General features: G+C 40.1%; 1 protein-coding gene across 1 annotated transcript in view; it reads right to left on the minus strand.

The window, feature by feature from the left end:
• The window catches only part of ARHGEF38 (Rho guanine nucleotide exchange factor 38), a 58,523-nt gene that overhangs the window by 34,049 nt on the left and 6,770 nt on the right, over positions 1 to 17,704 (minus strand). The window contains exons 2-4 of the mRNA XM_006119314.5: positions 11,395 to 11,585; positions 8,719 to 8,842; positions 2,472 to 2,619 (exon numbers count right to left, since the gene is read on the minus strand). Coding sequence (XP_006119376.1) covers positions 2,472 to 2,619; positions 8,719 to 8,842; positions 11,395 to 11,585 — 463 coding nt within the window. The remainder of the gene's footprint in view (positions 1 to 2,471; positions 2,620 to 8,718; positions 8,843 to 11,394; positions 11,586 to 17,704) is intronic.

The raw sequence follows: 17,704 nt of genomic DNA on the forward strand, positions 1-17,704 counted from the left end.
GTTACCAGTGAATCTGCTGAAACAGCTTCTTGAAAATTCTTAATGGGTAAGGACCAGTGTAACCTTGGAGATATTCCAAGGCTGCCCAGATGATTAGCAGAGTTCCCAAAGTGTCCACAGCCAACAGCATGTGTTTCTATTGGTGATGCACATCGGCACATGCCTTGGCACACAGAACAAAAATTATTCAGCACATGGTTAGGAAAAATTAGAGGGAACATTGGTAAGGACATTGATAAACTCAGTTTTGATGATAAAATTCAATCATTTCATAGATAGTTTTATATAAGGGACTTGAGGGTACTATGCTAGCAATGATTAATGTTTAAATCCTACCTACAAAATCACTAAAAGAGTGTAAATTCTTGGGGTACATATATATCCACTCTATTCTCTTTAAATAGAAATAAAATATTAATGAAAGATGGATGGCATATTTCAGTCTTTCTGAAGTTCCCTTGTATTTTTATTAGGATTCCTTTTTTTTCCCCTAATGAAAAGATTTACTTCCTGAAAGACTCTGTAGATTTACTTTCAAAAACTGTCAACAGATGTGTAAATACTATGAATTTATACACCAAAAATGTTGTGGAAAGAAACACATAGATATATTTACACAGGCTATTTTATTAAAGGTATGATTTAACATAGAGAAATTTGGCCATGAGTATGGCATGCTTAGCAGAAAAAAAAATTGGAATCAGAAATTCAACATCTCTTCACAGCTGACTTCTCTGTTGCTCAATGTAGAGCAATATTCCCTCCCAACATCTTCACCCACTACCATCTGGCTGCCCTCCACAAAGCCCCATCAACTACAGCTGGTTTGTAGTGCTGCAGAGTTCCTGCAGTGATAGCTTTGCGAGTGCTTCTGATGTTGTTTTGACCCTCTCTTTGATAACCAAAGTAACTAAATAACTAACTAGATACCAAAGTAACTTGATAACTAACAGTAAAGGAGTGAGCACTAGCAACATTTAATGTACACAGAATCAATTCCATAGGCTAAGCTAATGCACAATATCACCACTGGATTATAAGATTCTACAGAATTTACTAAGGCTGGTATCCCCAAAGCATGTCCCCAAGGCATCACCTACAAGCTCAATGGAATTTCAGACATGTTGGTTACTCATCAATCATGATATGGAAGACAAGGATAATTAAATACAGTATGCCTGCACACATGTGCAGAGCACAAACCTCATGCTAGTCCTAATATGAAACTCTTTTAATACTATTGGACTCAGCTCAGTTGAGAAGCAACCGTCCCATTCCTTAATCATTTTGATACAGTTTAAGATTTTTTTTTTTTTTAAAAACTGACAATACCTTACACAAACAAAAATGTTATTGTTTTTAAGAGTGAAATTTTCCAAAAATAATAATTGTGGATATCTGAATGTGTTTTGAAAAGGAGTCTATATTTGGTAGGAACTCTAGTTAATTCCCACTTTTGGGCCATACTCTCTATCGGACAATAACAGATTCAGATGACCACAGCTATATATTTTGATTGTGTTCTTTCAACTCTTTCTTTACTAACATTTCTGCCACTTGCTGAAGCAGATATTAAAGTTCCTACTTGCCATCTTTAGTCACTGTAAACAATAAACAAACAAACAAATAAATAAAAACCACAATGTAATACACATAGTGATTTTTCCCAATTAGTTCCTGAAAAAAGATTAAGGATTAACCAGAAAGAACAGAGTTGGGGGGGGGGGTCAAAGATAGGCCATTGGACGAGAAGGCAAAATGGAGATGGAAAGAAAATGTGGGTATTGGGATGGAGGTGCTCTACATCAACAGATGAAACAGATTCACATGGCTGGGTTTAGGAATAAGTCACATTATCCTGTTCCATGCCAGCTCTGAATAGAACTTCCCTAAAGAACTGGAAACGAAGTTATGTGGTACTGAACAAATTCACTCAGGCAATCACAGCATGTCTTAACTGTGAGTTCTAATGCCCACAACGCACAGTATCTAACAGTGCACTTGCTTCTCATCCCTGTAGCCTGAGAAAGATGTAGGGACACAGAATTATGAGTATGTCATTAGAGAAAGCAAATAGCTATCATCACATGACATTTTAATTCCAGTCACGTTATTCTGTGCATGTATATTTAACAGAGTTACAGTAGATAGGGGAAGTGCGTGAGGTCTTTGGGAGGTCTGGACAAGGTACTCTCAACACCTTTTCTAATACTGCATTTCTCTGCCAGTGTGGGCACTGAAGCTAAAGGAAGAAAAACCTTCCTTGTGCTATTTTTGGCCATCCCAGAGAGCAAGAAATCTAATCATGGCCCCTGGCTTGTCATCTTTTCATGAAAGCAGCATAAGCCAGAGCTCCCAGCCAACCTCATAAAACTCCGGATTTACAGGGGACCTTTCATCTATCTCCATTTAAAATGTTCCCTGCCAGGCAGCTGACTATGGATGGATATCATCATTTGAAAAGATCTTACTTTAAGGACTGTACACAGTGTTTTAAATGCTGCTTCAGTGCTTCATCCTTTTCATAGGATTCGAGCATGGTGTGTGCATCGTCGTGGTGATAGCAGTAGATTTTATATGTGTCTTCTAGTGGGCCTTTAATCTTCAAGAAGACTTCCCCTGTTAAACAGAAAAACAAAGCATGTCAAGCCAGACAAGAGCATCTCAGAAGGTGTTTTCCACAACATTAGTCAAGAGCTAAAAAGGCTGGTTTCCACTTTTATTCTCCTTAGAAGCTACCTTGTGTATGTATGTGCATTATTTATTATATGCCTTCCTCAGTGGCTCATCTTTGTCATAGCTGGGCACCATTATAACAGTTTGAAAGAACAAATCCTCAGGGAAAGGTATGAAATGCTCTCTTTCTCCTCTTCGCCTGCGCCGGTCCCCTCTCAGTTTACAAGGAAACTAAACTGGTGGTTTAGCTTTTGAAGGAAGAATGATCGTGTGTGGGCATTGGGGGGAAGGAACGAGCAGACTAATTTTATTTTTGATGTTTTTTCAGGTGCACATACACTGAAATGGGTCATAACAAGAATAACGACCCTGCCCTCCCATTAGTCCATTTGTTTTTTCTCTTTTTATTTGTTTTGCATAATACTGAAGCAACAACGATTGAGGCCCATGATAAGAGTTTTTTCCCCCATGTCACTGAGAACCAAAGAAACACTGTGGATTAGAATCATTATTACATACCATTTGGGTTTATATGCAATCAAAATGGAAAAGAATAAAGGAACATGTTCTCACCTCCTTCCCCAATGTACCATACCATGCAGCAGTCTACCCTTAAGAATTATATTTTGGATTTTCAAGTGCACTTTCAGCTCCTATTAAATATAAATGGGATTTGTGTGCTAATTTCCCTCAGATTCTTCCCCCACTTTAAACCTCCTAACTTGGTTTTCTTGTTAGAAAGAGATAGGATGCAAAGTAGGGAAGGGGTGTTTTATCTCTTATCCTAAGTGATTTTGTTGTTGTTGTTCTAACCCTAAGAAATGGTGCCAGGATCAATAGCAAGCTGCAGCTTAGACTATTCATAGTAAATAATTATTATAATGTGAACTAAACAAAAATTACACCTGTGTGGCAACCAGTCAGATTCTTCCCCTTTCATAAACAAGAAGGTTGCACTGAGGTTATGGTAATAATGACTGAAGTTAAAAAGCAGAATGTCACACTAATTGAGATCCATAGCCCCATTCACAGGTCAAGCATGGACCTGTCAGGTGCAGTGTATGCATTGCCTTTCAGCCTGACCATTGCCTGCTAACTCATAATACACTGCATGAACCCCTCTGTCTTGAAGTAAAAAGTGATTCTGTTTCCACAGTAACAACAGTTCTGTTTTTTTCCCCATTGCAGTGAAGGTTAGCTGGGCTATATAATGTGTGTTGGTTTTAAGATGTGAACAGGGGACTGACTTTCCCATTAATCCTGTATAGGTCATTATTACCCAACAAAGTAAGAAAACCATACAAATGTTCTCTGGGTCCTTTTCCCTTAGGACTTGATTTTCTGCGTGTGTTAACCTCTGGCAAGAGCAACAATTTCGTTTTCTGCACCACAAATGCCAACTACAGGCTCACAGTTCATCTCAGACGATTTGCATGTAGGATCTAAAAGAGCCTTCTAGAGTACATGAGCTCTACAAAATCTGTGCATTAGTACAGTTTCTCACTATGCCAAATTAATTCATTGGCATTTATGTTGTTTCTAAACAAGACATTATGTACTGATTAGGACCTGTAGAGACAGATGTATTTCAAAGGCCTAAAAGTTATTTTTGGTTCCAGACCATATGAACAGAGCCAACCAACACATATGTAGGTAAATCATTATGACAGCTTTCAGTATAGCATAGTCCAAACTATCGGGCTGTAATTGGAAATGGATATTACTTCCAGTCTCAGTCTTCTGAGTAATCTGGGGGATCCAACACTGACTTCTCTCCCATACTGCATTCTAGAATGTTCTGGCTAAATTGGTCTTGGCGATGAAACCCCAGAAAGGCTCGAACAAGGAAAACAACCTTTTCCCACAGCTTTCAGGGGTGCTTCCTGTTTCTACAACAAAGTGACAGGGGTAGAAAGTGTCACATGGTAAATTTAAACCTTGTTGAAATTTCTAAAACTTCATATTCCTCTGACAGCCAGTCACTAGAATGGGGAGAGAAACATATGCAGGAGGAGAACTGGAGAGTACATAATCTCTGCTCAATACACACCAAAGGGCAAACAATATTTTATGAATTGTGGGATTTACCTGGGTAAGTGTATCTGTGTTAGGGATTTACCCTGATGACACTAACTACATTGTTGTTATTCCACCAGTGCAAATAGGTCCTGTCTACATTAGACATATCTCATTTCTGGTGTCAGACTGGTGAATAAGCAGTGCAGCCCAACCTCATAGTGACTGGATTTAAGAGCAAAATTGTATGCTGGAAAATGTCTAAATTCAATATATTTTTAGCTCCTTGCCACTAATGAATGTTTGGAGAGTCTGACATTATTTTTGGGATCTTCTTTTGTTCCTTTTCCTCGGGGCAATTGTTTTTTTCAGGGGCTTTTGTTTTTCATCCTTTATAGAGAGTATTAGAACCTCAGAAACAAAGTTATCTTCACATGTTAACCCTCTGGAATGCCAAAGGCTCAATTGCCTTTCTATAATGATATGACCATCGTTCTTCAGAAACTAAGGTCACAAGATGGAACCGCTCTTTAACCTTTTTCCAGCTCCATCCTGCCCATTCTAGTCTTTTACACAGTGTGGTTTAGCCATCCAGCTTTAGCAGACCAACATTTATTTTCATACTAATTCTTATGTCCATATTGCTTCCAAGGAAATAGCTAAATACAACCAAATAGACTGATGAAATTGTTTGCCTTTTCTTCCAGACATGGCAGGGACTCAAAACACTGACTCCTATTGCTGTGAAGGAAATAAATGCCTGATTTAATGCACATTTTTAATTAGGTATATAAGAATCACCATGACACAGAATTATTGAAATACCATCAAGCCGCACAGTCTTATCAAATCACATTTAGCTGTTTGCCTTGGCAAACAGGATACAGACTTACGAAGATCAGTACTTTGGCCAAGCACCATTCATGTTAAAATCTGTGGCAAATCACAGGTTTTCTCAATTCTCTTGCAAGCACACACGGTCTCTCTATGGCATGTTGCTTCAGGCTTATGACTAATTTGGAAAAATCGAACACAAAAAAGCCCAAACTTTCCTTTGACTATTCATTGTGCATATTGAGTTGATTGAGTAATGTGCATGGGAGGTGAGCACATGTGCTAAGCTACGTTCATAGCTTTTATTAATTTGAGTCTGCAGATGTTTCTGAATTACACTTGGTGTGAAGGGGCATACCAGGCATTTGATGCCTCTCTGCTGGAGGCTCTCCCAACTTGATATACTGTACCCAAATGAGGTACCCTTTGGGAGAAAACAGCAGTCAGTTTAGACCTCCAGGAGCTGCCTAGAGAGATCATGCAAAATTAGCTGTTAGCATAACCAATGCAAATTGGCATTCCAGCAGCTAGAAGAGCTAGGCCCAGCAGGAAACAAAAAAAAAAAAGGCTATCACTTCCTACTGGGGAAGTCCTGAGACTGAAGACAGGAGAAGATGGATCCTTGTCTTAATTCAAAACCAAAGAAATGGCAAGTTTGATCTTTGGTGGTTTTTGGGGGGTTTGTTTGTTTTTTTGAGAACTTTCTGGCTATCTCAGAACCTACATACTGTATGTATACTGTGACAGAAGGGACAATGGTGTTGCAAATTTAACAACAACATATTTTCCCCAAAGCGCTTATTAGTCATTGAAGTTAAGTAGCTGTTGACAAAATACAAAGATGGTTAAAAAGACTGGCTAAGAATTCTTTCCCATCTCTGTTGCTCAGATTTCATTCTCTTGACTCTTGGATTATAATCATATCAGTATTCATCAGTCTCTGGCAATGATGGGAACCCTAAAATCTAATTGAAGTCCACTGAAGTTAACTGGCGCAATGATCCAACCGTGAAAGAGTGGGCCTATTTTTGTAATCCTTTTCCTCTCTATTATTATTCATTATATATATGTTATAGTGTCTAGAAGCCCCCATCATTGTCCTAACTTCCGTACAAGTGAATAAAACAACGTCAGTTCCTTTTATAGCTCTCACTTGTCACACTACAGTACCGCTTGAAGGTGTGCTCCTGATGGCAAAGAATCTTCCTCCATGCTTGGAAAGCACTATCAGATATTGGAAACTGAAACTAGTGAATACTCAATGTTACTTCTTTCTCTGTGTTCTAAGATTAATCAAGGTTTTCTTTTCAGCTAGCTAACTCCTATTTTTTGATAGGCAGGTAGACTGCACCTGGAAGGAGATTTAGGCTTGAAAAACAAGCACTAAGTGTTTTTGAAACCCAGCTAGGCAGGGGCAGGCTGAGCTTGTATAAAGCCACCGGGCTGAGAAGAAGAGTTCCACAGAGGAAGTAGTCTACTCAGTCACTCCCTGGGAGAAGGGAAGATGTGTTTGAGGCTATAGAGTTTGGCAAGTAATCAAAGGAGGAAATAGGAAAGTGTCTAGGAAAATAGCAACAGGCTTTTGGAGCAAGCAAACATGAGTTGCTATATAAAAGGTGGCAACCAGCCTCTACAGAAGTGGCATAAGACTCATCCTTTTAGCGGAAGACTGTCTGGAACAGCGTTTGGACAGCTGATCTAGTAGTTCTGGATACTCTGGAAAGGGAGATCTGTTCAGTGACTTGGCTCAGCTGAAGGACTGAGTCCTGCAGACGGAGGAGGAATGTGAGTATCAAACCTGAATGGCACTCATTCTTAGATGTTGCCATAAACAGGGGCCCAATGCTGAGTGAGACCCATGACATATCGGCAAGGAAGAGATATAGAAAATAAATGGGGTTTAAAAGTGAAATCTCTTCAAGTATATAAATGTTTATGGCATTTTTATCATCTAAAATTAGATTTGGTATCCAATAAAACAGCACAAGGAACTCCTCTCTCCCTCCCAGTGTACCTTTGCAAGAGACAGCTATAATTTGTGCTTAAGAATGAAAGCAGTGAGAGTCTGATAGGCAGGGGCAGATGACCGTTTTGCGGGGCCCCGGGCAGCATAATTTTGCGGGGCCCCCCTTTGCCACGGCGCATGCACAGTGACGCCATGCGCATGCGCGGTGGCGCCACGGCACATGCACGGGGCTTTTTGAAGCGCGGGGCCCGGGGCGACCGCCCCGTTCCCAACCGCCCCTGCTAATAGGGAAGTTGAAGCTCTTTAGTGCAGCACCTTTGTGTAGAATTGTCCTTCCTATGCACCAATAATCACTAGCAAGTTTTCATTAATATAAGTGCTGGCTCTAAAAGTGTAGCAGGTGCCATAGCTGAGCATACTTACCCTAGTGCCCTTGGAGATTTTGTGCCTTATGGAAGCAAAACACCTCCCTCTCCCATTATGGGAGCATGACATGTGCTTCCCATACTCCAGGGTTCCAGAGGCTTGAATTGCCATAACTGGCTTATAGTGTCTAATAACCTAAAGACTGAATTTATCACATCTTGAAATCACACAGGAACTCATGACTGTGGGATTGCCATGATGCAAGTAATCAGCATCGCTTATTTAAACAACTACAGGCATTAACACACAGATTGTATTCTGCTGTTTGTTGACCATGAGCCACACACCCTGTTTGGAACTCTATACAACATGCACACATCTGAATAATACTTGGCTGAATAATATATTGCAAGAAAACATCATTACAACCATGTTTTCACTTTGTTCAGGGTATTCTTACTTTGCCAATGCTCTAATTCCTTATTATAACAGTACTATTGATCGTGTAAAACATGAAAGTTTGCCCAATTGTAGGGAATATCAAACTAAGGGGGAGGGGCAATTAGTACCAGTGACATTACAGTCAGGATTCCCTTTTGCCATTCTTACTCTCCCATTAAAATTGCATAAAGATTGAGTAAGGGCTACAAGATCCAGCCTTCAATGTGAATGCAATACATCAATAGATAGACTGTACATTTATTTTTATTTGTATGTATAATGGGGATTTAGTAAAGACCTGCTCCCAATGGAAGTGGTCCTAGCTTAGACTGAAGGCCGGTGGGGGTCTGGGATGGACAACTATTCTTATATTATCCCTTCATGCCATTTTGTAGGACTCAAAAAGACAATCAACATACCAATTACTTGCATAGGTGGTTCCACGTCTGCTGTGGCTTCTTCCAACAATGACAACAGTTTGGCTGATATCTGATGGACTGATTCAATGTTGCTAAACAAGCCGTCCACGTCAAACCTAACAATCTGATGGAACACAAATATTGAGCAACAAAGGATAGAAGCATAAGGAGCAACACTGAATAGTGCAGGCTTTTTCCTGCATAGCCTCAAGTGTTTGAAACAGGGCATGCCACTTTTGCAAAAGCCTATGTAAACACCCTTGCTGTAATGTCAAGGACACATGTGCAGTGTTTTAATTAATACAACTGGGCTAATGCAGTTAACAAGGGGCACTTTATCAAGAGTATTTAAACTTATTTTGAACAATTCCTAAAGGGAATATGTGTATCTTGAAGAGAAGTAAATATTATTAGATAGCTAAAGGAAAAGCTTTAGCTAGCTAAAATATTTATTTACCTCATCTCAGAGAAAAAAGACAGTAAAACTGAAAATGACAATTATGAGAGAGAATCTGATCCTTTTATCATGTTGCCCATAGAGACTGCATAAACTTGAGCCTTGGTTGTTTATTTACATGAGGTACCATATTTCAGGCAAATAGAAAAGCCAATGTATCTGTGGTGATAGGAGTAAAATCAAGGCAATGTATTTTGCCTAAAAGAAAGAGATTTATGGTTATTAGAGAGGCATTGTGGGTGAAGTAGTATCTTTTACTGGACCAATGTCTTTCTAACCTGAAAGCTTATCATTCTCACCAACGGAAGTTGGTTCAATAAAAGATTATCTCGCCCACCTTGTCTCTAATATCCTAGGACCAACACAGCTAAAACAACCCTTCATATGTAGATTTACTGTTAGTCATTAATATAATCTGTGCACCCAATCCTCTGCTGATACAAACTGGCTTCAATGAAGCTGAACCAGCATATGCTAACAGGAGATCTTAATAGACAGGGAAAATGATCTCCCTGCTTATTTTGAAAAAGGCAAACAAAATAGAAAATATAATTTTCACATTGGCAACTTCCTTTCATGGATAGAGGGACATCATTAAATTTATGGAACAATTAGAGTTACCCTGTCAGAAAAAAGGTGAAAAACTAAAGGCAGTGTTTATTTTGGCAGATATGCCGGTACTTCTGATCATGCCTATTCATTAGTAATAGAACTGTGTGTTTACACAGCAGCTTACAGAAACAGTCCAGGAGAATCGAATTGCATGTTGCAATAAATCAACATCATGTTTTAATTGCTTGAGTAGTTAATTTCTGATTATAGAGATTAACAATAATTTTACTCCATTAGGATATGTAAAGGATTCATCTCTAGCTTGATCTTCTAGACACTAATGTTTTCCTGTTGAAGCAGTAAGTCTTCAAATAAATAAAAGCTTTCAAATGTGATTATTCACCTCAAAAATAATCTTAAAAGCCTATGACTGTTTTAGAAGCCTTCTTTTAAAAATGCAGATTATGTTAAATTAGAAATGTAGGGTTGTGATCTTATTTTTATAAGCTTTTGTCTTTTTATCAGTGAATCTCTACCTTACCTAATTCAACATGTATGTGGTATTCAGAAATACATGAGCACATGACAAAGACCCAAATTGGTAGGTGTACCTAACTGATAAAATAGCTGACAGAGGAGAAAATGTTTTCAATATGACGGAGAGCAGCAAATGGATACATAAAGTTGTTCCAAATGCCAGGAGCTAGAGAGGAGAAAGCAGTCAAACTGTTTCATATGAAATCATATATACACAATTTAGGTAATTGGGTAAAGACCCAGTGTGTATTCTGAGTTGTGCTTGTAGCGAATATCAGCTGCTTGGCCTTCACAGAGGGCTGTGAGGTAGGAGGAAAACTTTAATCTGTCTGCCACAAGCTGTTGCACATCCAGCAGAGAATACTGGCAATTCCAGCACACAGTTTGCACAGAATTGCAAAGGTTTTTTTGTGGGGAAAACGGCTGAATAGCAGCCAAACAGGTTTGAAATCTCTGTGGAAGAGCAGAATGAATATAAGCAGAGCAGTAAGACCTGCAGGAAAGACGAAAACTGATCCATCCTGCTTACATTTAGCTTCACTATCTAAAATGCAAATACATCAGGACTGACGGGGTTGCCTTGCCTAGCATTTCCTCATAACAGCTGTTCAAGGAACCATGGTGAGTTTGTTTGAATAAAGGGGGCTTAAGCGGCCTTGAATGTTATGGCATGAAGGACCATAACACTCAAGCTCCTTACTGGGGAGGTCAGCATAGTGGAGCTTCCATGGAGGTGATGGGAGAAAGCAAGAAGAGGGGATAGGTAATCTGTGATTACACAGCATGCTGCCCAAGCAGCACCGAGGAGTGAAGTCTGCTATTCTAATTCATAGCCTGAAGTTATGGCCATAGGATTCATGATGAGGAGATTTAGGCTGCGGTCTTGTTTCTGCCCCATTTATTCCATCTTTATGTAGCTGAAGTGAATTTCATTCTAAAAACCTTGAGCATTTAAAGTACTCCTGCCTGCAAGCAAGCTCCTTAGAACTCCCTCCAAAATGGTCAGGCCTAGAATTGCAGCTGGCACCATGCAGTTCCTGTTGAGTGCAGACAGAACAGGGGTGAATTCAGATTTCTGTCAAATCTACCCTGCTTCCTGCAAAAACAAAAAACACCCAACACTTTCTTACCTGCTTGTTTCTTAAGGGCTGGACTATTTCCCTGATGCATAGCTCCAGGTCATGGAGGTAGTCCTTCTCTGTCTGTACCAGTTCTGCAATGATTTTTACTCTCTTGGCCATCATTTGCCTGGTCAGCTTCTCTTCATTCTCCTTCAGTGATGTGACGGGTGGCAAGGATCCTGCTTGGGGGGCCATCTTTTCTGTTAAAATTGAACACAGTAAACTTGTGAGAATTGTCATGTAAGAATGTTTATTCCCACTGTCAAGCCCAGCCTGGTTTGAGTCACAATGTACTGATACGTGTTTAATCTATTCAGAGTCATGAAGAGGCTTGGTATATCTTAAGGATAAAACCTGTCTCGCTGGCTACAAACAAGGAAGGTCAAACAAGCAGCAGACTCCTGTGGTCATTGCCCTGGAACAAGGAGCTTCACTGTGGGAATCCTGAGCTCTAAGCAACATAGCTTTTTCCAGGGCTTGCTTTCTGTTAGTGCAGTGGGAGAATGTGGGGTTAGAACCAATGCTAGAGGCCACTGAAGTCTTGTCCAGTCACATGGGCAAAGAGGGGAGAAGTATATTCAGCAGAGTAGCTACTTAGGAATTTCTATTTCAGGTCAGGTAAATAGTCCATTTAGTCCAATTAACTTAGTGCCCAGTAGCAGCTGCTTTGGTGGAAGAAACCCTGCAACCAGCAGTTGTAAGATAAGGTTGTGAGCATTTGAGGCAGATTTCTATTCTAAAGCTTCAGAGGAGTAGCCAAGATAGTCTGTAACAGGAAAAACTTAAAAAACAACGAATAGCTAGTAGCACCTTAAAGACTAACAAAACATTGTAGATCGTATCATGAGCTTTTGTGGGCACAACCTACTTCCTCAGATGACAGGCTATTATAAAATCTATTATAAAATTAGGCTGGTACTTCTGAAAGAACTGAAGGACGTAGATGCTGTCTCTCTCCCATTTAAATGTATTAGGACATGTGCATCTAACTCTATTAGTCTCCTTTGGAAGTAAAATCTTGGCCCTAGATTAACTCTTTGAGGTAGGAAAAATGTAACTTCCTATTTTGTTTAACTGATCTTTACTGAAATAAACTTTGCTTTGCTAAAGATGCATTAATGTGATGGCTCAGGGAGACAGGAAAGTGTGCTACAGATTTCTCTGTCCATGATGATAATGCAATCTGTAATTCTATCTGATTAGGTTCCTTTGGACATTGCTGAGAAATTCTAGAAGAATGAGGTCAGTTGTGATATCCAGTAACACAAAAGGTAGGAGCTATGGATCCAAAGGGTAGGAGCTATGGAAACGAGGCTACTCATGACTATTTTCCCTATATAAAACCTAAAATACCTATTCTATCCCAGATATTTGGAAATGTTCCTTTGATGATGAATCATATACATGTGTGACAGGTAGAGAAGACAAGAAATCCTCACATGTATTACAGGGTATGAACATCTGTAATAATGTTCCTTCCTTTCACAGGTTTGTAAGGTGTTTGGTTTGCCAATCTGGAAGATACATTATGCGAGCTGTGTAGACAGGTTGTGTATTTATCTGTGTACGCAGATCTACCCCTTTTTCACAGGAAAAAACTCCTACGTAATAGAAAGGGAGAATCGGAAGGTGTTTAAGATACTGCTAGCCACAAGATGGTGTATAGAACCAACCAAAAAAAAAAGGGACATATCATTACTGTGCAATACTCGTTTAACAGTTTGACAGCAAAGAGACTTACAGCTGATTGGCAATGCACTGAAACCCACTCCAGAGAACAAGACTTTTGTAGTTTTTGTGCCAACATCTTGCGTACGCCCTATTGTCTAATGAGCCAGGAACAAGATGCATCTTTTATTTTTGCAAGGTGATAATCAATATTGAACATTCTGTAGTTTATTAATGAAATGCTTAGCAGGAGAATGGTAATAAACATCCAGGAATGCCTGCATAAGACAATATAGATCTACATTTCTGTCGCTTGGGATAATGTTTATGAGAGAACCAACAAGCTTGCAAGATGGAATATTTTGAGTTGTTCTTCATCATCATGGGCTATAAATTGTATTGAGCCGACATGTCATCATCATCTTCAGTAATTATGGTGAGCATTGACCCTGGATATTCAGAAAGGGCAGTTGTGTTAAGTAATGCTAGGAGGCCATGATTTTTTTAATAAGAACATTTCTTTGCTTCCCTCAATTTTGATATATTCAAACACAAAGGATGAGCCTGACTACATTTGTAGCCCAATCCAGGTTGCTTTGATTTTTATTTCTCCTCTTAGGCAATCATTGAGCTTCTCAGCCTTGGTTTGTAAATATAAAAGGATAAACAGGAGGGGGGAAAGTTTTCTTCTTGAGGATGAAAGATTGCTGTCAAAATGGCAACCTAGTAGAAGGATGTTTCTCTTCTCTGGGCCCAGCTGATCCAGATTTTTAGGCTATCCTTAGCTGTGGTGTGAGCAGTTGCAATTTTACTGATTTCAGTGGCGCTGCATCTACTTATAATACCTATTCATCGTGGATGCTGCAAAGTGGAATAAATGAACAAGTTATTGCTATATCCAGCAATTGGCCCTCACAGATGAAAGAAAGAAAGAACAAAGGGGTTATTTGTACCTTTTCATGGCCTGCTTCCAATGACTTCTCATTTCCCAGCTCAAACACAGGGCCAGAGCTTTCAGTCTGTTGCCTCTCTGCAACAGTGCACTCATTTTTTTCCATAGAAATCTTGATTTGTGACTACACTTAAAACTTCAGAGTGAACCATCTAAAATACTGTAGAATTGAATCCATTTAAGTGCTATGTGTAGTGAACTTTTCACAAAAATCAACATGTTCATTGAGGTGGCATGTGAAAATAATGTAATTAAATTGTGAATAAGATTTCTGAAAATGTGCATAGAGCATCAGACAATATGGAAAACTCCAGGGTACTGTCTCTCTGTCTGGTTATCAGGACTTATAGGACAATGTTTGGAGCATCCATGTAAACCAGTGGTCACCAACTAGTAAATCGGGATCTACTGGTAGATGTTGGAGCCTCTGAGACGTGATCCTAATGGGTTTGGCCAACAGGTGTTGGCACTTCACCTGCCCCTCCCTTCCCCCCAGCTTGCTGTGCATCTCCTGGCCTTTGCCTTGGAGCTGTCCCCTCAGAAGCCTCCGGCTTTCTGTGCATGGCAGGGGAGGGTAAGGAGTGCTCATACCAAGGTGCCCCTTCCCCCTCCTTGTATCCTGTCTCCACAGAGCAGAGGACTTGGGATGGAGGGTGTTTGCTGGCTTCTTTTGGAAGTGGTGCAGGGCGAAGGCAGGGGTGAGCCTGCCTTAGCCCCACTGCACCCCCACTTAGGAGCCACCTGAGGTAAGTAGTGCCCAGCTGGAGCTCACTTCTCAAACTCCTACCCCAGTCAAGAACCCCTCCTGCACCCCAAGCCCCAGCCCTGCACCCCTGCATCCAAATGCCCTCCCAGAACCTACACCTAGAACCCCCTTGGGCACCCAAACAGCCTGCCCTAAGCTCTGCTCAGAGCCCCTCTCGCACTCCAAATCCCTTAATCCAAGACCAGAGCCTGCACCCCAACCCTCTGCCCCAGCCTGGTGAAAGTGAGGATGGGGGAGGGAGGGAGAATGGAATAAGGAGGGGGCAGGGCCTCAGAGAAGGGGCACAAAGGAGATGGGGCAAGGGTGTTTGGGTTTGAGGTAGATCTTGAATTGCACTTAAATTCAAAAAGTGATCTCGTGCTTAAAAAGATTGGAAACTAATGATGTAAACAGACATGTTGAAGAGAAACATTCTAATCTTATAACTTTTTTTTAAGTGAACACAGTAAAATGATCTCATGCCTCATCCCATTTTGGGCTTCAAATTGTTCTTTTAGTTTGTCATTCAAATTGTTCGACAAAACTCATGTATTAGTTTTAATATATGATACATAACATATAGTACCAGAAATAACATCACTAGGCCTCAACACAAACAAATAGGAGAAATTTCAGTAAATCCTGTTTTCTTACGGAAGGTGTATTTTTAAATATTTCATTTATTAAAAATATTATAACTTTACAGTTTTACTAAATATATTTACTTTTTCACTTTGGATGTCCCTGTCTCTATATAATGCCAAAGGAGCTGCTGAACTGATGAATACAGCGGAACTTAAGATTTTATGTTCTGCTGATTGCTTTTGAGTTCTTTGACGATATTAATAGCATTCTATGGTCAGAAGGGAAAGAAAGAAAGAAAGCTAGAGGAATTCAGCTATAGCAAACACATTCTGCCTATATTTGAAGTTTTTCTGTTCAATCTGGCACCTGCATCAATAGTGGGGGAGGCGGGAGAAAGAGGCAGCATTGTTTAAGGCTCAGTGCCATTGTTGCGCAATATAGTACCTTTGTCCTTGGAGATGTCAGGTTATATGAGCATGACAGTCTCCTAGTAAAGACACTGTCAACACAGCTACCTGTGTTTTCTTTTTCTTTTTGCGAACGCTCAGTCTAAAACCATTTTTTAAAGATAATCATGAAGAGGCAAATCCCAGTACTTACCTCCACGGGTACAAAAGATCCTCTGGCTGTAGAAGGGTGTAGGTAGGATTTATGGGGCTATCTGCCTTGTGTGCAAGCAATACACAATAGATCCTTCTTCTGCAGTAGCTCCCTCAGGCTTTGCCTTCACTGTGAGTTCTTCTGGCAGAAAATATCCTAATGAGGGACTTGCGATCTCATTAGTATAGTTTTAGGGCATGCTTTGGGAGAAGTCCGAGCCAGAAGATCCTCAAGTCCTTCAACTTCATAGAGTGGGCAGCCCTGGGAGTAGGATTCTTCCCAAGTTACTAGGTGAGGACCCTAGATTTGTCCCGTCCAACCCTCCTGTGAGAATATCCAATGTTCTCACTGAAGGGAGAGGGAGAATTGCGTTGATAGTGGGTTACACATCAATGAGTATAATATGGTGAAAAAAAACTAGTGGTCCTAGAGCATGATGCTGTTCCTTCTGCAAAAGTCGGTTAATGACCTATTTTTAAGGGCTCAAGTGGCACGTAAGTGGTGTATAAGCTTTATGCTGACACTCTGCAGTTAGAGGAATTTCACCCACCCTGAAGAAGTTATGAAAGTATCCAGTGCAGAGGAAAATAAATTACAGTATTTAGAACACAAAAAGAGGAATATTACAGTATAAGTGAGTTTGCATGAGTTGCCAGGGTAATGAGATTTCTCCAAATATCAGGATAGTTTGTACAGATAGTTTGTAATTAGATAATTCAAGTCTCTGTCATTATTTGTTTTGCATCAGGTATGGAAAAGATTCAAATATTATATGAAATTCCTTTCCTCAGTTCCTTGACATTAGATTGTTCATTTCTGTGAGTGCTGACAGGAGAGTAGAGAGATCCCCATGGGAATGTGCTGGAAGAGGAAGCTTATTTGCTGTGTGACAGAGGAATGCTGTGACTGTTAGTGCCATTACCTGCAAATCAACCTTTGCAATATGTCATGGACGGGTATATTTATATCAGCCGTATGCTAGTTGGCTAATGTTGGTAACAGAAAACCCGATGATGGCTACATCCAGATATGCATGTCAGCCTCTGACATGGATCGTCTGAAAGGGCTATCAGGTGTCTCTGAACCAAGATCTAACATCTTGAGTTAATAAAACATTTATTAGTGGGTCTGACCATGTGTATGGAGGTGGAATTTCTATACACTTTAAAATTATACACTAAGGCTATGTGTACACTGAAGGCTTTTGCGGGCAGAGAGTATGCTAACGAAGCGCTCATTAGCATGTGTCATGCTGTCATTTGTACATTCTCTGCCGATGCTTTTTGTGCAGGAAGTTTTTGCGCAAGAGGTTTTAGATGGGTCCGTTTTGTGCAAAAAAACCCTTTTGTGCAAGACCCATCTACACTGCTTGTTTTTGTGCAAAAACCTTTTGTGCAAAACGCATTGGCAGAAAATATGCAAATGACAGCGTGACACATGCTAATGAGCACTTCATTAGCATACTCTCTGCTGGCAAAAGCTATGATATGAAGAAGATATGCAAATCACTCTCATTTGCATATCTTCTGCCGATCCTTTTTGCGGAAGAGGTTTTTGCAATAAAAAACCCTGTGTAGATGGGACCATTTGTTGGAAAAAAGTTTTTTTTCCAAGATCCCTTATTCTTCAAAAAATGAAGTTTACAGTATCTTGCGAAAAAGGGTTTTTTTCCAACAAATGTCCCCATCTACACAGGGCTTTTTACCGCAAAAACCTCTTCCACAAAAAGGTTTGGCAGAAGATATGCAATTGAGAGTGCAATTTGCATA

Source organism: Pelodiscus sinensis, chromosome 4 (genome assembly GCF_052426305.1).
Source record: "Pelodiscus sinensis isolate ZL-2025 chromosome 4, ASM5242630v1, whole genome shotgun sequence".
Lineage (NCBI taxonomy): Eukaryota > Metazoa > Chordata > Testudines > Trionychidae > Pelodiscus > Pelodiscus sinensis.